At 44.2% G+C, this 23,308-nt stretch overlaps 1 protein-coding gene and 1 long non-coding RNA gene across 2 annotated transcripts; one reads left to right on the top strand and one right to left on the bottom strand.

Annotated features, from left to right (window-relative positions):
• Positions 1 to 2,288: 2,288 nt before the first annotated feature.
• On the bottom strand, positions 2,289 to 8,239 carry LOC110472819 (ankyrin repeat domain-containing protein 9). Its single transcript, XM_021534871.2, has 2 exons — positions 7,081 to 8,239; positions 2,289 to 2,904 (listed from the first exon to the last, which is right to left on the bottom strand). Exons 1-2 carry the CDS (start codon positions 7,951 to 7,953, stop codon positions 2,896 to 2,898), a joined length of 882 nt encoding a protein of 293 aa, XP_021390546.2. The 5' UTR covers positions 7,954 to 8,239; the 3' UTR covers positions 2,289 to 2,895.
• Positions 8,240 to 14,000: 5,761 nt separating this feature from the next.
• Positions 14,001 to 22,904, top strand: LOC116183460 (uncharacterized). Its single transcript, XR_004148094.2, has 2 exons — positions 14,001 to 14,093; positions 22,391 to 22,904. It is a non-coding gene; the product is annotated as an uncharacterized LOC116183460 (long non-coding RNA).
• Positions 22,905 to 23,308: the final 404 nt, after the last annotated feature.

Below are 23,308 nucleotides of genomic sequence, written 5' to 3'. Positions count from 1 at the left end.
ACATGGCATGATGTTGGGAGCATCCAGCACTGTGGGCTTTGTGTTCCTATTTTGACAAAAATTCTGCTACAAGAAAATCTGAACACAGACTTTCGGCTATCAAAAGACATGTTTGATTTTTTTTATAATATTTCGATTCTGTTTTAGTGCTTTAATACTGTTAAAAAATAAAAAGCCAGGTATTACATTATCAAAATTTTACTATTCTTTAAGAATTATCTTGATAGATCTGGATCAGTTTTCTTCCTTGTAAAACTGGTTTTGATATTTTGAATTTTCATTTTGAATTAGAACAGAAGTGTATTTTCCAATATTGTTGGTTTTAGTGGAATAGAAACTTCAATTCCCAGTCAGCTCTAGTGATTATTTCCTTATCTAATGCTTGTCAGCTTCTTCTTTATCATCCTGCTATTCTCTGTGACCCTGAAGCCAAGCTCCATGAGAAAGTGGCAGGGGGTAGTTTCTGTGTTTCTCATAGCTTGTACTGTGGTTTGGGATTCTCCAGACTATTTTCCCTATTTCTGTTCAGCTGTGGGATCCGCTTCCCACAAGGCATCTTGCCATACCCTTTCCCAGTGCTTTTCTTCCCTTCCTTCCTCCCAGGTTTTCTTGCATGAGTCTGACAATTCTGTGATAATCATTCCTCCTCCTCACTGTTCTCTACGGGGATCCGTGTGGGTGGGCAGAGCTGGCGTACAGAGCACAGCTCTCTTATCTCTACGAACTCATGAAATTCGCCAGAAGCCTTCCCACCAGCAATAAACTTCTCCTTCACATAGCAAATCCATAGCAAAATACACACACATTTTACTAGAAAAAAATTATGACTGATTTTCCAGACCAAGCACTGCTTAGGAATCACCCCCGGAGAAATCTGGCTTCTTGGCTTCAGAGCAGCTCCCAAAGTGCTGGAGACAATGGCAGGCATCTTGGGAGCTGGAGCCTGGTGGCCATCCGTGTCACCAGCTGAGAGCGGTGCTGCAGCAGAAGGCAGAGCATCTCCCAAGGCATTGCTGCTGTGCTGCCCAGGGAGACACGGGACAGTGTGGGACATGCCAAACCTGTCAGCTGCTTTTGGGTGACTCACTCGGGGAGGTGCACCCAAGTAACTGAGGCGTAGGCAGGATTTCGCTCAATGCATCATCTTCTTGTGACAGTGCTTCCCCCCACACAAGGGAATATACCCTTTAAATTTCTCTATTTAAATCCCTGTCTTGCTGCCTGCTGGTGTGTGGGCTCCAACTAACTACAGTTGTAAAAAACCCGATACCTACATGAGACTGGCTCTGAGAGATGTGTCAGCCTGGAGCTCCCTAATGGTCATCCCCAGCAGAGCTGCCAGGGCACAAGAGAAACTACATCAGATTCCCTTTCTCAAACACATAGAAGCAAATAAGCCAGAAAACTACATCTTTGGGGACCACATTCTTGTGTGAAGTAGTTAGGGATGAATCTCCTGCTATGAAGGCAAGGACATAGTCTTGATCTGCTTTAAATGAGATCAGTGAAACTTCCCTCTCTGCATTCTTCCATGAAGCCAGTAATGTACTATGCAAGCACAGGCTCAAAGGAGTCATCCCTTGGTTATAGATTGCATATACTAGTGTGCCTTGAGGAGATCTGTGGGTACAGTTGGCACTGGAGTCTACACACCATGATTATCATCATCATCCAAACCAGCTACCCATCACCTGAAACACCTTGGGCATCTGTTCTTATCAGAGCAGAGGAGGATCAGGATGGTTCAGACCTTGGCATGGAATCTGGGGGATCCTTACCCCATGGAGAGCACAGAGGGTGAGAGGTGCACATCTGCCTGAAGACCTTCAGCTGAGCCTCCAGGAGAGGTTGGTGCTGGAAGCCTTGCCAGGGTATCTTCCTGTACACAAAAAGCTGGTTGATGGTGCACAAATCAGAGAAGGAAAGTAGGCTACCAGCACTCTTACATTCACAAGAAAAAGCTGCATAAGCTGAACTCAAACCTAAAAAATTAACATTTCTGAAACCAATTACCATTCAACCCCTGTTGAACTGCTCCTTCTGAGTTATCACCACCTTTCAGCAGATCTGTGAAGTGTGGGTTCACCTCATCACTTGGGGTCATCCTCTGACAGCACAGTCAGCTGGTGTAAGCCTGTGAAGGGAAATATTATTTTCCACAGATCACATTTTTTGAGACAATGGCTCAGCAGACAGAATGAAGTCACCAAACAATAATACAAGCCAAAGCAAAAGCAACAGATACTTGTGGGTGTTTTTGACCAGTTGGCTAATAAAAGACACATCAATTTTATATTACAAGTTTATTATATTAATACAATTAAGATTAATTTTTTTTCATAGCTAGTGTACCTAATTATATCAGGCTATGTACATATAACTTATTCCAGCATGTTACAATTGTTTTCTCTTTAATCATGCAGTAAGTAATGTGCAAACACAATTATAGGGGAGATTTTTCCCACCCTAAAAAAGGGAAACCAAAATTACAAAAGTATGGCTTTACAAGAAAGTTGTATCATACAATGAATATCCACGTCTGGTTGGGCCTGGCAACATTCAGTCTTAATAAGTGAACAACAGCATCCGTCACTGCCATGCTGATTCCAGAAACACCAAGGGAACTGGGAACAGGGAAATGCCATTGATGTTAGAGATGGAAAATGTATATCTATATACATTCAGAGTACAAAAAATGTAAAACATGCTTTCAGGGATTAAGTGTCACATTTATTTGTATGCTGAAGTCAGAGTTCTGGAACCTTCAAGAACACAAATGCACAGTTTGTTTTCCTTTAGACTAAGAAACATCAGTAGTGATGGAACCAACTTAGAAAGCATTACTTCAGGTGTAGGGAGGTATAATTGAGGTCAGAATCTGGCCTGTCCTTCCTGCTAATAATGCTGCAGAAATAGACAGAAGCATAGGGTTAGGAAGTCATAGGTGGCTGGATTTTGCTGGCAGCCCAGAAAAAAAAGAAAGACAAAGATGTATGTTTACAAGAGTTTATTAAAAAAAAACCAAAAACAAATATGTTCTAGAATAAAGTGTGGCCAGCATCACAAACCCTTTGCTGGATGATTATAGTTGCTGGCAAGCAGAAGCCCTTATGCTTGGTGCTCAGGGATAAATCACCCATTTCAAAACTGCTGCCTCTTTCCAAGAGCAGAAATGTCCTTACCTGTCAGCAGCACAGCGCCGGGACACACACGCAGACCTCGTGAAAAGGCTGCTTCCGTAGGGCATCGCTCCCTGCTGGTCCCGGGAGCGCAGTGGGTGGGAGCCGCCGCTCGGTTACGGCTTTGCCAGGAGAGGGCAGGCGGACACTCACACGTGTGACGAGAGGGCAGGTACTCACACACGTGCACACACACCTGGGTGTTTTCACTCACTCACTCACTCACTCACTCACTCACTCACTCACTCACTCACTCACTCACTCACTCACTCACTCACTCCACTCATTCCTCACTCTCACACTGCTCCACTGCAGTCACTAAAGCTCTTCTCGCCAAAATCAAAGGCTCACACATACAGACAATTCAGATCCTTACAATGCTACTCCTCAAAATTGAAATTAAAGAGATGTAACCTGCAGAGCCAACCTAAATACAAAGATCAGAAAAGACTTTAACCTTTCCCCGTTTCTCTCTTGTGTTTATTCTTTTTCCCAAGTTCAGAAATACAGAGCTGAGTGACAATTACTCAGTATGCAGATATGCAGAATGTAAACATCACCACACAGCACCCAGCACCCTTTTTGATTAACAAAGTCACCAACATATTTGCCATGCAAGCATAGAGATTTTTCAAAACGATCAGGTTGCAGGAAAATATTGCAAAATATTTTGAGTTTACTTTTGCTGATGACCTGGCTTGGAAAGAATGGAGAGAAAAAGCAACACAGACAGGGCTGAGGTAGATTTGGCCATATCTGATGTAATGTCACTATATTGACCAAGAAGATGAATAGGATCTCAAACTAACAGGCAGATCACCACAGTATAAGCAAACAGGGTCCAGGGGGAAGATTCCCCTATTCCAGCAGGAGTGGCCATCCTGCAGTCACATTGCTACAGGCAATGGAAAGAGTTGTCACCACAGTGCTAATGACCTTAAACTTTGGCCCACTGGGCCTGCACATGGGAGGCCTGATGCGACTGAGGGCCAGCTGGTGCTCAATCTCTTGCTAAAATGGTCAAGAAAAGGAGAAATGAGGGGGCTGTGGAGTAATCTTTCCCGTGTGGGTACTTGCCTGTTATACTCTGGGCTGGAATTTTTACATGTTGGCCAACACTGGACCAGCAGCTTTCTTCTAGGCTGGGGCACCAGTCACAGGAATGTCCCAGAAAAAAACTATTCCAAGACAATTCATCTTCTATCCTCGCTCTTGGCAGGTGGATTGAGGAGAGCTTCCCACATGGACAAATGTGTGCACACAAGCATCCTGCTCTCTGCTACAAACCTACGAATAAAATGCCTGATTCCTGACCTCTGCATTGATCCACTATTGCAGCCAACAAGAGGCCCCTGCACCATTTTACACTTGCTTACTCCCAGTGGGCTGCTCTGGCTCTCTGAGCGTGGCCTCCTGCCTTAATAAAAATTGTTCTCCATTAATACCAACAATTCCTACCTGCCTCCTTGGATTTGTAAGATGAACAGCCCTCCCCTCCCTCCTGTCTTTTCTGAAACTCTTCACAGCACTGTTTCACAGCACTGAAACTCACATGGTTTAGAGCCAGTGGAATAGCACTGGATGATTTCCATTTCCTCCTTTCCTGGGATCTCTGCTTCCAGGACCCAATTAATATTCTAATAATATCCAGCAGCCTCCTCCACCTCTCACCCACCAACATCCGGATGAGATACCGCAGTGCTGCTGGGGACAAACCCAATCCTGCTCCTTGGGACTCCCGGGGTGCCACAGGGGCTGTGCTCTGCACAGTCTCTCCGAGTTTTCAGGAGAGTATGTGCCAGTGCTGGGGAGCCTGAGGGCTTGGCAGAAGCAGCTGAGCCACCGCTTATAAAGCAAATCTGCCTTGGGCTCTGCTTTGCTTCCCAAGCTGTGACAGCCTCTGTCTGCAGCACAGGCTGTCGAGCTCAGGCTTCCCCCAAAACCCCAAAACCCTCGCTCAGAGCTGACCCTGCATTTCCCGTTTGAAGCCTTCCCCATCAAACAAGGAGCAACAGACACAGATGGAGAAGGACATTCAAGTCCCCGGGGGCAGGGGTGGAGGGACACTACAGCACCAGAGATGTGGGATTTCAAGAAAAGGTTAACCCCTTCATGGCCTGCTCACCACTTTTAGGGCTGGGCTGACACTTTCCCCACTTCACAAGCAAGCCTGTTCATTCACCTGGCCTAGCACAGGTGGCACTGGAACTGAGGTCCTCCCACAGCATGCAGGAAGAGATGGCTGAGAGGAGCATCCCAGTGTCCCAGAAAGGATGGTCCAGTTGGCTGCGAGCAGCGTGTTCTGCAGCCTCACAGTAAATCTCCACCTGGCCATGGCTGGCATTGCCAGCGTCCTGGCACACAGGAGGCAGCCTATGCAGAGAGAAACTAAATGGAAGTGCTTCCTGTGCTGACAGAAAGATGGACACAGGTCCAGCATGGCCTCCTTGGCACAAGCAGTGAATAAGCTGGATGAGACATGAGCCATTTTTGCACAAAGCAGTTGAGATTTGACTGCACATCTTTCTTAGTTACTGCCTGTGGAAAGTGGTTTGTGCCCCACAGCCTTGGGCTCCAAATCCAGCTGAAGAGGAGAGTGAGTTCTCCACTGCTGCCCCATGCAGACGGGGGAAGTGAGCTGTGCTACTTCAGCAGTGCAGAGGGTTGCACTTACAAGGAGTGGGGAACGCTGGTGTCCAAAATAAGGGATGTCCCCCAAAGGGAGCTGGGATTTTGCCACTGCTCTGTTTTTGCTGAAAACAGCCAGGAGAGCAGGACCTGTGCCTGGAGCAGAGAGAGCAGCATGATTCAGAAGGCTGCCCAGACCCAGCCCTGCTTTCTGCAAACTCACCCTACCTGCAGTGCCTTCAGTGGGAACATTTTGTAACTTCCAGACTAAGGATTTCTGTCTGGACCTGGGTGGTAAAAATACTCTAACTGACAGCAAGTAGCAACTTTTAACAGTAGAACATCATACCCCAGCTTAGGATAAGTAACAAATGCCTGTGGCTCTGACCCACAGGGAAATCAAGTTAGCAAGCTACATCTCCTGTAGAGATGTGTTCCAAAACACAAGTCAAAGAGAAATAATGTCACATATGACAGACAGGGCTCCCAATGTCCCTGCTCCAATTGCCATTTGTTTACTGGACAGCAAGAAAAATGGTTCCTTCCCCATTGCACAAGTCTGTAGAGGCATCAGGGCTGGGATTGCCTTTAACCCCCTCACTCCCAGGTGAGACTGGATGCTTTCCATTAGCCATTCTGTGGATCTTTATCCCCCATCCCCCAGGGGGATAAAGCCCCTCTCTGAACTCAAGCCCTCCACACCATGACTTGCTGTGAAGTAACTTGGCAGGATCAGTTATCCTGCAGGAATACTGGTAACTCTGCATCCCTGCAACATCAGCCATGCACTTTGTGGTTATTACTAATGATGCTTGAGCATTGTTAGAAAGAAACTTGATGTTTGAACCTTGTTGACAGGGGATGGTATTTCTCCCAGCTCTAGCAGTGACACCATTTAAAAATCCCACTGAGTACCTAGTTCCTTTTAACCCAGGTGCATTACACAGGATACAGTTATATTGGGAATTCAGATACACTGATACCACCTGATAACTAAAAAAACAAACATAACACAGTCTCAACTACAGTTAACCCTTCACATGCATAACAAAACAGAAAACAAGGAAGGCTTTTGCCTTTAAAAGTGCCGTGCCTGCAATCAGTTAGAAAATACATTTAAAATCTTGTCACAAAATACTGGATTTTCCAGCATAGCCTAATAGGTTAAGTACTAAAATCCCACTAAAATGCAGAAGGTGGTGGATCACCAGCTCCTCTAAGTCACCTTGGAAAATCCAAGACCCATTGAATAAAGTCAAGGAAAAACATTTACCACATTTTTTGCTGGTAGCATTTTGCCATAGGATGGTAAGGGCTTTAGTGCCTGAGGTATAGGTAGTTCCTGGATGCTTTTAGGGAAGTGGGAAGGGGGAAGAGTCTGGAGAATAGTTTGCATAGCTTGCAGATATAAAGAAGCAGGTGTGTTCCCCACCAGGCTGTTGAATTTGTCTTCTCCCAGCAAAGCTGTCCAGTGGTCTGGGTGCTCCTGCAGAACTTTCCGCATCTTAAACTGTGGGTTGGGCATGAAGAGCAAGAGGTAATCGAGGCAGAGCTTCTTAGATGCGACATTGACTTTGGAGTCCCACATCTGCTCCAGGATGACGTCCAGTGGGGTAAGCCCTTTACTGTCCTCTATCCTGGGAGATGCTCCATTCCCGAGGAGAATGAGGACTGTCTCTGATCTCAGCAGTTCACAGGCAAGGTGCAGTGGTGTTTTCCCATCTTCCAGATGAAAGCAGCCAGCCCTATTGATATAGGAGTTCAAGCTGGGGAGCTTGTGTGCAATTTTGATGATCAGTCCCAAGATATCTCTCCTGTCATATGTGACCGCCATGGCCAGGTGAGGAGCAGAGGATGGGCAATAGCAGAAGTGTTCCCCAGGCACCTTGAGAGCCTCCTCTGGAAAATGAGACAGCAGATACTGGGCATAAGGCAGGTGATTATGCACCACTGCATAGAGAAGGGCTTCTGAAGGTGAGTAGGTTCGTAGGCTGGCATTTTCCTCCCAGTAAAAATACTCCATAGTTCTCATGTCTTCCAGCATCCACACAGGCTTGTGATCTCTCACAGCCTGGTAGAACATATAGGATAAGAACTTGCAGTGCCTGCTCTGATCATCCTGCAGGCTGGCCTGGTTACTGGCCATGGCTCAGCAAATAAAGAACAGCTCCACGTAAAATCACTCCAGACTGTAAGATTGGTGCACTTGGAATGCTGATCCCGATGCTGCTGCAACCTTCAGGCTGTCATTGCTGCCTGGACTGCACTAGCTGGAATGCATGGGCTGATCATCTCCACCCATTCATTGTTTTTCCCCTCACTGCAGTGGTTTTGTTTAGGTAAGCACAATCCCACAGGCTCAGTTAACCCATGCCATGCAAGCAGATGGTTGGTGAGTACATCCCGCTCTGCGTGTGGCACAGGTTACTGAAATGCTGTCAGACTGCCAGTGATTTTATACACACACAGCCACAGAGAACAGAGGGAGAGACTAAAATTAGCTTGAGAGGTGAGGCGGATTTCTGTCTGCATTTCATGTCTAACCAGATCAGCTCATACACTGCAGCAAGTGGAATAGCAATATTCTGCTATTTTATGGGGGTTTTTTCCATGTCACTCACACACACACAGCTCATTATATAGTAAAAAATATGTAGCAGTGTAAAATACTCCAGTGCTGATAATAGGCATGATTCCATGCTCGGAAAATCAAGCGATCGGTACTGCTAGCACTAGGAAAGGATCCCTGTTTTATAAATAATGGTATGGCTGGCCACTTAGGAGACACTGATGTTAATGGATTGTCTATAAGGCATTAGTAATGTTTAAGATGCCAGCATTAATCTCTGCAGAGAAAAGAGGCAAACAGTGTGTGCAGTAACGGTGCCCAGAGTCATAAAGTAGATTGCTGGGTTTAAACGCCTTCCTTTGTTTAGCAAGGAAATACCTGGAGTGCCCCTGCTGCACAGCAAGGGCATAAAAAAAAGGTTAATGGCCAAACCTCACTGGCAGGTGGGGAGCTTTGATCAAAGCATTTCTTAGATGTCCTGCTTTGGGACTCCTGTCAGAGCCTGAAGCAATGAGGGAAAGTGGGATTAGGCAGACTTGTGCAGCATCCTGGCAAAACACAGAGGACCAGGGCCTACAGGTTTGACGGGGAAGGTCCTATTAGATGAGGCAGAAGGACCTGACCAAAATTAAATTCACAGAAAATAAATTAACTAAGAGTCCTTTATGGCAAGCTCTGTCTAAGGAAGGAGGGTTTCCACACATCCTATAAATCAACAGATTGCAATAAAATGGTATCTCACCATTTTGGTAGGAAAACAGGGTTTCCCTTTAAGGGAAAATACAGCATATTAGGAAATCCTTATTTTCATTTCACAAGAAGACAAACATATAGTAAGTATATTCAAACTAGAGAGAATTCAAGTATCAGATCTCCAAATGTTGTTTGGAGTCATCCAAGGAGAAAAACAAAGCCACTCACAAAATTGGATCTAGATCTTGCACGTCTTCCAAAGCTTTATAGCCATTAAGTAACCCTCACCTGCTGCAGATGTTAAGATAAAGCTCCCCTGGGAAATGCTCACAGCACCCAGCCTGTCAGAGCTCAAGGAGCATCTGGACCATGCTCTTAGTCCTACAGATTGATTTTAGGTAGTCCTGTGAGTTGTCTTGGTGCAGAGACGCATAGAAGTCAAGAGAAAAACGTTCTGCAAGTATCTCCAATGAAGAGGGAAGCCAAAACCCCAGAATCAGGAATGGCCATGAGGCTTCTGGCCAATCAGCTCTACACCACAGCTCCAGGATGTCCAGGATATGAAAACATCTGTAATTACACCGTACCTTGTAATTATATGTTACACTGTAATCCTGCCTAGGAAGCCCAGCCCAAAACTATGAGTCCCTCAGGTGGTTTGTTCACCTCTTTATGGCACAGGTCTGTCTGCTCTGGTGGCTCTTGGCCTTGGCCTCTTCTTTTTCTTTTCTCCAGGAGTTTAGAAAAGCTAGTGCTACAGGCACCTTTTTGATGGCAATGCATTGCTACTGGATTTACTGTAAGCATAATACATCTGTAAAACATTACAGAACCATTAGAAATGGAAGACATTGATATGGAAAGCTTCACTGAGGAATTAGAAGAAGACTAGGAGTTTGGAAGTTTCTATTTATTTCTTTAAATTTTGATCTGTGGCTAAAAATAATGACTCCTAATTCATAAGGTGTTTGTTGTGGCTTTCCTCTTTGACAAAGTGCAGTCTAGAAGAGGAATAGGATCAGTTTTGACTCACAGAGAGAGCATCCAAGACAGCAGGAACAGGTTTGAAAGGAAAAACAAAAGCACATTTTTCCCAAAACACCATTTATCTTTTCATCTTTAGATCTTACCAGGGCCGATGCATTTTTCCCATTTGATAGTGATTTCAGCTTATAAAATATTTGGTTATTTTGAACCTGTGAAAAATACAGAATGTTTCTGAGCTATTTAGAAATGTTCTACCAGTGTTATGCTCAAAATATTGTTTCTGGGCAAAAGGGAAACATACCTTACATATAAAGACAAGAACTGAATGTTAATAGAACTGAAATCTTGGCATGATTATAGGCAAATTATTCCAGAAAAAGAGACAATACTCCTATCAGAAATTATTTCAATACCAATAATAATAATTTTAAAATAATTTGAAGCCTTTTGCACACTTCTTATCTTCTATCCCTATTCCTGATGTTATGCTCCCCCTGTCCAAGCTCATCTAAATACTAAGGTTTTAGTTTCATTCTGATGGTGGTGTTACAGGAAATCATCAGCATCTGGAGTTGTTCTGTGGGAGGAATGTGAGGTTGATGGTGATGGTTTCTTCTTCCTCACTCCAGTTTCTCCTAGGGGTCAGTTTTATGATTTATTACATACTTTTACACCTGCTTTTTCTTCACTGGATTGCAACTCCATTTCACATCCACATTCTCAATAGATGCTGGTTCTATACATATAAGATATTACTTATTTGTCCTCTTTTCTATCCCTGAAACCATTCTTGTCTAGCTCTGCACTTCTTTAGCTGTCTGCAGGTGAGTGGTTTGTAGCTGGGAGTGCTCCAGAGTCAGAGGCCTGTGCCCCATCTCTTCCCATCCCACTGGGCCTTCAGCCCCTCTCAGTGCACCCTGTGCTTCCACTTTGCAGCTCCTCTCCTGTCACACCAAGCCCACGATGACCTCTGTTAGCTCGAATTGGAGTTGTGAACACCTCGTAGTGCACAAAGGAGCTGCTATAAACCCATGTTTCTGCCATGCAGTGCCAGGGAAAGTAAACCCCATAAGCCACAGGCAGCTGGCTGAGAGGGAAGAAGTGTCCCTACAGCTCAACCAAACTGGAACAAAGCAGCAAGTACTCTGTAGTAGTGCAGGCAAAGCAAGTTTGGCAGGCCTTGGTTGTGAGCCTTTGGAAACTCTGTACAGAACCTGCAGCCTCTTGCCAGCAATGGCCAAACTGTGCTGCAGGGACAGAGGGTTCCTCTGGGTCCTGTTTCTGGAATAAGCCAAAGCAGAAAGGCTTTGTGTACTGCATGCTGAGAGTGGGGCTCAGGCTTTGCAACCTTTCCCTGTCATTTCTTCCTCCTGCCCCTCTGTACAAAGTTACAGGGAGCAATGAGAAGAACTGTGGGGGGAAAAGTGAATGAAGACACCTTCTGGAGAAAGAAAAAGTGAACAGCAGCTTTTGGCCATTGGGACTAAACCAGAAATGAGGTTTTCTCATTTGTCATCTCACTGCCTGGTAGGAGCAAGATATTTCTCTCCGTTAAGGGAAGAGCAGCCTTGCCACAATGTGGGTTAGATCAAGCAGTGTGCTCATGTCTGGAGGATGAGATGTCAGCTCAGTTTAATCAGCTATAAAAACAACAAAGCTCTTATAATTCTATTTTTAAAAAATGCTTCTGAGACCCAATTGCACAGAGCCTACACTCCAAGAATCCCGGTGTCTCCCATTTCTGTAAACTCTTTTGTTTCAGTTCCCAATTCCTATCCTAATTTGAGGCTACATCTCTCAAAGGCAGTACATAAATAGACAGATTACCATGCCTCTTCCAGAAAGTAACCTGTCAGCTGAGTTCTGTTTAAAGAACAAAAAAAGCCCTTGCAGACAGTCTGTGCCTACATTGAGACAGATGCTGTTTTTCCAGGGAAAGGCAGACTGTGAAACAGTTTTACATCACTGGATGCTTTCCTTCCTCGTCATGATTACCGGTGTCAGTGCCCTGTTTCACCACACCCCTATGTAAATGTCAAGGCTGTCAATTGCTGAGAAAGCATTCAGGAACGCATGAATACATTTAGCTTCCAATACTGACAAAAAGCAATGCTTTTTTACACCAGCCATAATTAACCTGCGGAATTCAGTGCTAGGTGAGGCTAAACGTTTGGCAGTCTCCAAAGTTTTTATTTTTTCTTTAAATTCAGGTCTTTGTTATGTGTTCTGTGAATATGCAGGAGGTGACACTACACCAAAACTGCAATTCCAAGGTCCTACCACCATGTAGATAGGCAAATAAATTAAAAACTACAGCTGTACCACTCCTAACAAAATGATGACAAATTTGTCTGAACCTTCGTAGTTGCTTTTGTGCTGTATTGCTATTGCAAACAAGAGATGCTTAGAAAGTTAACTTCTGGGTATTTTTGTGGGGGAAATGTCAGTGACATGAATCTGAGCTGCTCTGCAGGATGTAACAGTTTCACTGCATCTGTCAACAAAATTCACGGTCCAAAAAGACATTAATATATTTTTCAAAATTATTTTTATTGAATCCACTACAAAAGAAAAATCCAAGCTGCGTGCAGCTCTGTAAAACCCCATAATCTGTGACTTATGAGCCCATAATTAACTGCTGGAGGTCGCTGAAAACAATCTTAAGCCCCAGTGTAATTACAAAATTATTTGTCAGGAAAGTCTTTTGAGTGTCTTCTGAGGTCCAAGAGACTGAGACAGATTTCAAAGTTAATTCAGTCATCAAGAGTGCCAGTTCCTATGCCCTGCATTTTATTGTCTCACAGACAAAATACTTCATCCACAGACAAAGATAACTACTCACCACTGTTCTCCACACTTTCCAGTGTTTTTTATCTGCAAATGATTTTTAATCTGGGAGAAGTGGACAGTCTGATCAACAATAAGCTTTTCAGAACTACCTGAAAATTGTATTTGTCCAAGCAAGTTTCCTCTGGACTTTATTTTCTCTAATGCTTTGTTCAAAGATTTGTATTGGAAGAATGGATTCCCTGGAGAGGCCACTTGTGATGACTCAGACAGTGTCAAATTGCTTCTACTGTCACATATAATGAGTTCAGACCCTTGCTAATCTGCAGCTGGTCACTATTTTCATACATCTTCATGGTTTAATGTATATTTGAAGTCAGCCACTGAGAATTCACTCAAGAGCAGATGCATTGCAAAATGAAAGCAGGAAATTCCGTAAGGCTACTTAACAGAGGAGCATTTTGGTGCCTCACAAATGCTTTGAGCACTTTTAAATTCCCATTAAGTCCATTGAGGTACAGTGTTTGCTTGGAGTGTGAGCTTCCTGTGGAGAGCTGCCTCAGTGTTCCTTCATCAGCACCCAGGGAAATACCATCCTAGACACCTCTGAGCTGTGTGACCATACAAATACTATCAATACCAGAAACCCTGAAACAGCTGCTAGTGCCTAACAGCCCATAATGACATCTCAGCCAACAGCCACTGAACTGAACAGGAAATTGAAAGATCTTCACAAAGTCACCCTTCTGCTGACTGAAGCCTCTGGCTCATATACTTGATTCAGTACAGAAAAATAAATTTTATTTGTGACTAATTAAAAAGAATTAAATACTTGTCAGTAATGCACCAAAGGATGTTGGACTGCCTCGGCATAATGCAGGATTTAAGGTAATGACTCCTATATTTTGTTTAAAAAGAGTCTTCTGCTCATCATGAGCAAAACTGTCCCCTTTTGATAAAGTTTATAATTGATGATGAAGAAAAAACTTTTACTGCAAAGTAACCAAAAGTGAAAGGTGGAAAGAAATCAGCAGAACTTTCAGATCATTGACATTTAGAAGGATGGCTTAAATTTTTGATATAAGTGTCAGTTGAATGCTGGTTTTCTTTTGGGTGGTTTTGGTTTTGGTTTATTGTTTTTGTTTTCTTTAGGTCAAAACTTAAGAAGTAGAAGCTATTTACAAGCAGCTTTCTGGGTGAGACATATCAGACTATCTGTGCAAACACTCCTTCAAGATGTCAATTACAAGGTACTGAAATCAAACAACAAAAAAAAATCAGTCTGGCCCTCTTCTTAGTGGCATATGAAATAATTTGAAGAAGAAGAGGAGTTAAACCACTGGCAGCAAAATTCCTCTGGGTGCCACCCTAATAATAATGCAGAGTAATGGAGGGCCATGGCCTACATCCATGTTCTGGGACTGCAAGCTCTCCTCTGCTCAGCAGCTCATGCCCCAGTTGTCTTGTGTGTAGCACACTGAGTGTGGTTTCTGCCCTTTTCCTCTTGTTCTCAGGCTTTGCCTTTCTGCACCAAGCTGTAGTCAGTGAATAAAAATCCAGGCTCTGGGGGCCAGGAGTTGGACTGGAGAGATGCAGCTTTCCCTGGCAAGGATCATGGTGACATTCACCAGATACAGGACATGCCCTCCCTTTGCTTTGCCTGGCAGTGGTGTTGATAATGACAGACAACTGCCAGGGGGCTGCTGCCCTGAAATGTAACATCTTGTGCCATTTGAGATGGAGCCACTGGAGCTCCCTACCTTTCCACAAAAGTAGCTGAAGGCCAGGGAAAATAACCCGGAGCTCCTCAGTACCAATGTCAGACACCTCGTGTGATTTCACACGCTTCAGCAGCCACCCTGTGTGACAAGAGTGGGGTCTCCTCTCCCATGTCAGAGCTGTTGCTTCAGGAGGGGAGGGTGGCACTGTGCTGTGCCCACACCTCATCTCCTGTAGGCTGGATCAGCAGCAGGCACTGCTTGTTCAATGCAACTGGAGTCAACTGGAGTCTTCAGTGGAAGGATTAGAACATTTTTACGGAAATGCTTCTCCTCTGAGTTGCTCCAGAAAAAAACCTCTGATGAGATCCTATCCTGTCAGGGCTAAAGAACAATCAGGGTTTCTATGACAACCTTTCTCTGGTCGTTTTACCTCCAGGGCTGCTGTGGAGCACAGGGACCCCCTGCCCCAATCCTGCCGTGCCAAGTCAGACAAGGACAGCCCACCGGCTCAGGCTTGTTCCCTGAGCACCAGAGCACTTGGGAAGCACACAGCCCCCTGGAAAGGTTCCCAGCCAGCCTTCACTCCTGACACCCCACAGCTCTGTCAGGCAGGTGACAACAGAGCCAGGACTCCTCATTCTCCCAGCAGCCTGAATAAACACTGACAGCAGCCAGAGATCAGCAGGAGCCTTGATGCTGACAAGATGAAATGTTGTTCATCCCTAAACGATATTTGAATTTGGAGATTTAAATCTTGAACTGGGATCTGAAAATATCCTGAAAATAGAATCATCTTTATGAAACAGAAATTCACTCTCCCAGCCAGCCCCAGTTGTCAAGACTCACTCCTCAAAATGAGACCATCTGTCATGGAAACAGGCATCTAACTTTAACCCAGATTTGAAACTGCTGGCTTGGAGGTTTGTAAATAAATTCCAGCAACACCCCAACTGTTTTTAGGCTTACATTGAGGGGCCACATCTGCTCAAAGTAAAAAAAAAAAAAAAAAAAAAAATCTGTATTTACATGAATCACACATCAACTCATTCTATGTAAAGACTCTGTAAATGCAATGCCAAAAAAAAAGCTGTCAGTGTGCCAGCAATACCATGTTTACCTTAAAGCCTGTCAAATACAGCCCTAAAACACTACATAAATAGGTGGAAATATTGAATGAGTTGCTGCAGGATACAATCCAAGTTTTAAACTATTACAGGTGTCTAATGGATATTATCTTCCTCATCCTCTTTATCAGGCAGAGGCATTGTCCTCCTGACAGCCACAGCTCCTGGAGCAGAAGGTGGCTGTCATAAGCAAGCCTGTTCTGCAGCTGGAGCTGTCCTCTCCCAGCACAGCCCTGCTGGTCTGCTGTCCTGTTTGGCAGCTCAGCGCTAAAACAGAATCTGCAAGCTGTTAAAGTTGGTGTCACTATACATCAAGCCCAGACACTAAGCTGGTTCCCTCTCCTGAGTATGCTGGCATTTCAGAGCCTTCATGATTTTTGATATGTGCCTTTTTATATAAATGAAGAACTGCTCTTCACGCTACTTTACAAATTGGAAACTGAGGTGGACACATAGTTAGTGTTTCCCTCAATAATAGAGGCAGACAGTCCTTTTTCCTTTCCCATTGTATTATGATTTTTGACATGCTGCAAGTCTTTCTGGCTTAGATTCACACAAGAGGTGGGACCTATATTTAATTTGAGCATTTTAGTGTCTCTGTGACCTTCCTTAGCACCTAGTGAATGAACAGGGAGTTCTGAAGTCCAGGCTAAAAGACTATGAAATACGCTACTGTTTCTACATGATTTAAAATTTGTGTGCATAACAGGGGTGTTCTGCTCACATGCTCAGGCTTGGCTCCTTCACCAGGAAAAGCTTTTCTTGTGATCAGCTGGGTAGAAACTGTTGTATCTTTTCTTCAATTTCGAGGGGGTTTTACCTTGAATAATATAAATGATGCCACGCTGTTCATTCTGGGATAATCTTGATTCACATTTGCAACCATCCTGAATGCTCCATTAGAATCATTTTGCCAGCTAATTGCTTATATTGCCTTTCTTGGATTCTCCCACTAGAGGGGCTCCCTCACTTCCTTTAATCCTTTTTGCAAACATTCACTGCTGATCTCATCAGCCTGTAAATTCCCTTCCTTCTTACCATTGCTCTTCAACAACTGGATATCGACAGCAGTCTCTGATTTATTCCAGAGGTCACTGCTGTCATCAGTCTTCTGAATTTCCAAGTAAGCATCTTCATCTTTTCTCCCACACAGGCAGTGTGTTCAGGGCAGTGAAGAGGAAATCCCCATCGCTGTCTCCAAGACTGGCTCATTTTCCTCTTCCAGATCCCTGCTTTAAACTGTGCTTCACTGTCATGGCTGGGAAAAGCACCCACAGAGCGCTGGCTGCTGATGTGCCAGCACTGCTGCCTCTCACACCACCCACCTGCTCTCCCCTCAGCACATCTCGGGCTATTGTTAGGCTGTAGGAGCTCTGGGGACAGGACTGTCATTCACTCTGTGCTCATGCAACACCTGAGGTGGGGTTACCCTGGTGGATGCCTAGGGTTATTTGGAACACACAGCAAACTGCCCCTTGCAGTCTTGCTTTGACTGGCCTGGTGCCTTCCCACTCCTATCCTAATAATGCCTGCTCTTGGAAACTTCTCTAATCCCCTCGCAGGCTTTCCTAATCCCTTTTCTTGGCACTCTCCTCACTTTGTGGACCACATTGCTTTGACCATGTTGTTCTGCCCGTGGTGTCTCAGCACATCTCTGGCACAGCCTTGCATCCAGCCCTTGTAACTTTGCCTAGAAAAAAACTGGGAGGCAACACTGTAAAAGGAAAATGCTCCTTCCACAAATGAAACTGAGTTTGAGAAGCAGGTTTGAAAATTTTAATTGGCAGTTTAACCATTTGTATTTATTTATGTTTTTATTGTTTCTCTCAGAGGACAATAGAATTGTATTATTGTGTCTGCTCAAGATTCTGTTCCATTTTCTTGATGTAGTTTAGGCTACAATATACCAGTTATTTTAGGACACATCATCCTATGCACTCTGCAAAATCTTTTCTGGGTAGATTTCATGGAGCTTCTTGGATGTATACATGATAATCCCACTTGACCAAAAAACGTGGTACTCCATGCATGCACACTCATACTGTCCCATAGCTCCTGTTTAGCATCCTGGGTTCCTGCATACCCATAATAAAGTGAATCCTAATGCTGTATAAATTACACAACATGCAGCCAGTGCTTTCTGGAAAGTCTTGGAGTCGATGTACAGGCTGTTCTATTCACAAACATATGTCTGATGCTTTCCAGAAACTGCAGTTTACGATGTGTGCTGTCTGTCATAGCCAGGGTAATCCCTAAAGGCAAACTCAAGAGTACAATATGGTAAATTCTTCCACTACACCTTACTTCCAGGAGTTTAGGGAATTGTGTGATGCATGGACAAGTTGACACATAGATTTCACACCTTGGAAAAAACATAAGAAGTGGCATCCTGGGCAGATGATCTTTAATGTGTATTTCAGTGTTTTTCCTCTGCAATTTCTCTATAATTGGAAAGTGTCAATTATTTTGTCTGTTTACAGTTTTCCAACACAACTTCTAGCAAAGGCAAAACCAGTTAAGCTCTGAAAATCAACCCCTAAGCACTAAAATCTGTTTCTGTCAGCTGGCAGCAAACAAGCAGAGAGGCACCTCTTGATGAGTGCCCGGTCTTTGAGAAGCATCGTGAGAATGAATCGCCCTTTGCATGGCTCGCTATTCAAATGTACCCCTACAGGTTCCGCACGTGGAATGATTGAAAAGTCTCCGCACCTCCCAATACCCACAAGGTGGTGCCGTTTAACAATTTTAGGAGACGAGCCACCACCGAGGCATCGGGGAGGAAAAACTAAGATCCAGCTACTCTAAGGAATTACGATCTATTGCACAAGAAACTGTTTTCTAAACTGTAGGCCAAGCACCACCCGAACAGCAACTTGCACTCAGTCAATCCAAAGGATCATATCAAGCATTCTTGCTGCTGCCTTGTGTCTCCTTGAGCCTCTTCCCTGTTGCAAGGTCATGTCCACCTCTGCATGTAGTCCTAGGAACTTTCCTCTATATGGGGTGGCTCTGCAGCATAAAAAACCTCACAGTCCAGCCTGCCTCCCTGTCAGCACACCTGCGTGTTAAACAGAGACCACCTTTAACCTCATGGCCCAGGAATAAGCAGTTCAGTTTGCTTTGGATGGTTAATAAGAACGGGGAAAGTCCTGGCAAGGGTTACTGTCAGCCCTCCTGATAATTCCCATTCCCATAGAGAGTCTGTTTGCTTTTCCTACATCATCATCTCCCACTCACAGGACACACACTGTCCTCCCTTGGTGATAGACTCAGGATAACTGAGTCAACAGAGTGAAGAGTGGGAGCCCCTTGTTTTGGTATTAGCAGGACACCACCAGCTGTACTCCACATCAGTTTTCCCACTCCATGGAGACAGCCAGCTTATTTTCCAGCAAACCTTGGATGTGCAGAACATGTTGAGGGCTTGGAGTCTTCTTGCCTGTGTCAGATTCAGAGGAGAGGCTTAGAAGTGTACCCCTGCCTGAACCCCTTGCTCTAGCAAAGTTTTTCTGGAGGCTGGGGTTAGTTTCTGTAGGGTTCAGCTAGTTCTTCCTAACCTGAAGGCTATCTCCTTCTCTTCAGCCCTTGTTCTTTGCTGAATTTCAAACTGCCTGCAAGATCAGTGACTTCGAAATCATGTAAACAGCATATGTTGAGCAGACATTAAAACTGTTGCTGGAGGATGCATACTACCTGTCCTCATAAACACAAGCATCAGATTAGCAGAGCAAGAAGTTAAAACAATCTTTCAGAAAGAATTACAGCTCTTTTTTGCAGCTCTTTAACAGATTAGATTGCCTTTTTTTTCCCAGTCAACTTAATCAGCGGCATTATTCAGAATCCTAATGAAATTCAGATGATAATGCAGCTGGGGGTCTTGAGAGCACCTCTGCCTGTGGCTGTTCTTGACTCTATGGCCTGGAGGAATGCAGAGGAAAATTGTATTAGCCTGTCCTTCAAAGGCAAGGAATTAAATTTGTTAGCATTGTGGTCTAAACTGTGTCAGTAAGTCATATGTTTACCATTAAGCAATTGCCAGAACAACACAGGTAAATGAGCAGGAAAATAGTTGTTTATGACCTCAGTTACTCCTAGTTGCTGTTCACTAGTGCAGTGCTGTTAAAGACAAAGGAGAAGGAAACAATGGAAGACAATCTCCAAAGGTGATGCTCAAATGAAGTGTGAGGAATCACATGTTTCAGGAAATAAAAGGACAGAAAAGCAGAATATAGCATTTGTCTTCCTCATGTATTTGTGTCCTCTTTTTTTATCACTTCTATAGAGCTCTGTAAAATCAGGAAGGGTAGGGGGATGATAAATGGTTCATTGTGCTTTCTTGTATGAGATCAAGAAATGAAACTAGCAATTAGCAAGCTATCCACAGGAGGAAGTGGTCCTTCACACACTGTGCAAGAAATCTGTAAAACTTGCTGGAGGAAATTTTAGATTCAAACCTTAACAGAGGTTGGACAACTTCCTGGGTAAAAAGAACCTATGAGTGCCTTTGACAGCACCTCCTCCCTCACAAAACCTGTGTGTGTGTGTTCCTGGGGTGGAGGACAGCCAGTTCTGAGAGAAGTTATTTATTCCAGACTGCTTGGTGGTGGGGAGGCTGTACCTGAGTTGTGTCCAGCCTTGGTTTTCCTTCCCAGGTCAAGGGGATGTGGGGAAGCTGGCAGAGCCCAGTGGGGCTGCTGCATGTTCAGGGCCTGCAGGATGTACCCTCGGAGAGCTGGAGGGAGCTGCACTTGCTCAGGCTGGGGTGAGGTGAGCTGGAGGTGGCCACAACCATCCAGCAGAGAGACACAAACAGCAGATAGTTTTCGGGCGCAGTGGACAATATAAGGGGTGGTGTCCAAGGTTTGCAGTTTGAGAGAGCCGGGTTGGATTTTAGGGAAGACATTTGCAGTAGGAGACCCCCAGAGGGGACTTTCAGCCAATATTTCCATGACTTGATGAACATGTTTCATAACTGAACACTTGCAGAACCCCAAAAAAGTGATGGGAGCTTTCTGAGACAAAACCTGGAGAGAGACAATACATCTGATATGGTAGCTGATATGGAGCACCTCTTTCTTGTTATCCCCTGTTTTGTACTGACACCACCACAGGTTTCCAGTGACAGAGTCTGTTATTTATTCACCTCACTGAGAGGCCTGTTCTCAGTGTCAGTGGGATGACTCTGTTCTTTGTACTGTAACAGAAGTGATGCAGTCACATCATGTTCCAATTAAGAGGCCCTGACCTCCAACAGTAGCTCCACATGAAAGAAATGAGCACCTGCTAGGAAGCTGGGTGCCTGTCATCCCAGCCTCCCTGGTGAGGCAGCCACAGGCTATTTTGGACCTCAACTGCAAGTCCTCTTTCAGTTCTGCAAGGCTGAACTTCCCAAGCTGTGGTCCTAAAGCAGCTCACTATTCACAATATTAACATTTTGTTCATAAAACACAGGGGTGCCAATCAGAGTATCCAATCCTCTCAACTGCCTGCGACACACACCCAGAGCAAAATGGCCAAGATGCTCCCAAACAGTTTTCAAGGCAGAGAAAAAAAACTGAGCACAGCACAACTATGGGCTAAAAGTGAACATGAGAGCAGTAGGTCGACCTTCTTGCTGCCAGCTTTTGTTCAGGCATTTGGGCCTCCTGAGTAGGATTTTAACAGAGAACAGCAAGTGAGATCTGGGGTAGTGCTGAGGGAGCTCCTGCCAGCCACAGAAAGCATCATGAGACTCTGTTTGCTAAGGAAAGTATAACAAGGGAGGAGTAAAGAGAAAAACAGAATGATATGAAGAGCTTGGGAATGAACATATGTAAGGTCAAGGATACACTGTGGAAGGAGATCATTGTTGCTTGATAAAAAAAGGGAGCATCAAAGGAGATATGTACTGAAGGAATAACACCACCCTCTTCAAGACCTTTTGTTTGAGGCAAATAAGCCCTGCTGAGTGTATAGGGAATTGCCCCTCACCTTATGCAGAGCCCTTCTGTGTTTTATGCATCCTTCAGCCTCACTGCTAGGGCTAAAAAAAAATAGCTTGTCTATAGTGCCTTGGTGGTGACTTTGTGGAATCCTGTCAATTATCCACTAGAAAACATCCTCTGTTCCCTTTACTCTCTGTTAGGATGGGACCTATTTCTGTCTGAATGGTCTCAACCAACTTCAGATAAGGGTGTCCTAGGGATTAAATACTTCGTAACCCTGGAATGTCCCAGAGTTTTCCCTCTGTATCTTCCCAGCCTGACTGAGATGTTAGAATATGGGAAAGGCAGGGGACTTTTCAGAGGAAAATATTAATGGAAAATATAGGGAAAATATAGGGAAAAATCTGCTCCAACTTCTATCCCCACTGGTTCAGGATAACTTTTGTTATATTTAATAGACACTGTTTTATCCATCCAGGTTTTACATTACCTAGTATTTGTATCGTTTGAGATGACTCTTTGTTGCTCTGGGATCCTGTTGTCAGGAAGTTACCTTAGTATTATTCTTTATTTGGATTAATCTCATGAGGACAGATAAGCCCAAGTTAAACAGTCTGCACACAGAATTTTAAGATGTGATGACTTTGGACCTGAGGCTCTCCAGGCCAAGTAGCCCTGCTCTAGATCAAATGTTAAATTTCCTTAATGTCCCATGATGCTCAGATCTGAGGGCTTTGAACTCTCTTCCACATTAATATGTCATTTCTCTTTATTACAGCTCTCCTGTGCTAGTGCAGAAACATTAATGGAGGAGCCACAAGCTACCACTTGCAGCTGCAGTCCTGCTGTTTGAGGACCAATCCATCAGACAGCAGTGGAACATCACCTCTCATATTCTGGACAGGCAGGCTCTTCAAAATGTTTTCCAAGAAAATGATCTGCATAGAGTTCTGTAAAAATCTAATCTTACCCCATTAACCAATAGCTTATAACTAGCCCAGGAAAAAAAAAATCAGGTATAATAGCTCTTTGACAAATGGGGTAGCACTTAGTCAATTCATTTATCTATCTACTAAATGGTTGCTTTAAACCCAAGAGCCTCACCTCTTAACTCCCTGGTTAATGTTTTCAGATGACATGCCAAATGTGTCCATTTTATAAAACTACATTAAAATTAGAGAGGGGAAAATCTGGTAATCTTGGTTAAACATGGTTGTTTCATAAAGAATAATACTGAAATTGTATTAACAAAGCTTCAAGAATGTTCTGACATTAAAAGGACTGATACTCACTCTCCATTTTGCTGTGACCAACTTGCTTATTCACTGTGTCTCAGCTCAGGGCTCCAGCTTTCTACTGGGGTGCCCATTGTGCAAAGAAAAAAAGAGAAAGGTGGCCCATGTGCCAGTAACCCAGCCCAATATGGGATATAGCACAACAGAGATGCTCCCATGCTCAAAGTCGAGAGTCAGAGCAGAGGTCTGTGCTTGGCAGGGTATTTAATGCTGCCTTCAGTCTCGCTCTCACTGTGTTTTCCACAGAGCTTGTGACAAATAATTTTAGGAAGGAATTTATAGGATGACCTTGAAGGTGATGTCATGGTGTCCTTTGCTACATGGTGCAGTGTGGAAAAAGCACCTTATCAATGAGTGTTGTGCTTTGTTAAAATGGAGACAATTGAACTGCATGAAAAGAG

The sequence above is a fragment of the Lonchura striata genome, chromosome 3 (genome assembly GCF_046129695.1).
Source record: "Lonchura striata isolate bLonStr1 chromosome 3, bLonStr1.mat, whole genome shotgun sequence".
In the NCBI taxonomy this organism is placed as follows: domain Eukaryota; kingdom Metazoa; phylum Chordata; class Aves; order Passeriformes; family Estrildidae; genus Lonchura; species Lonchura striata.
Note: the sequence above shows the minus strand (reverse complement) of the source record. Positions and strands in the feature narration are given on the sequence as shown.

What these genes read in the sequence shown, in the direction of transcription:
- LOC110472819 (XM_021534871.2), bottom strand. Translation starts at nt 7,953, where the DNA reads ATGGCCAGTAACCAGGCCAGCCTGCAGGATGATCAGAGCAGGCACTGC.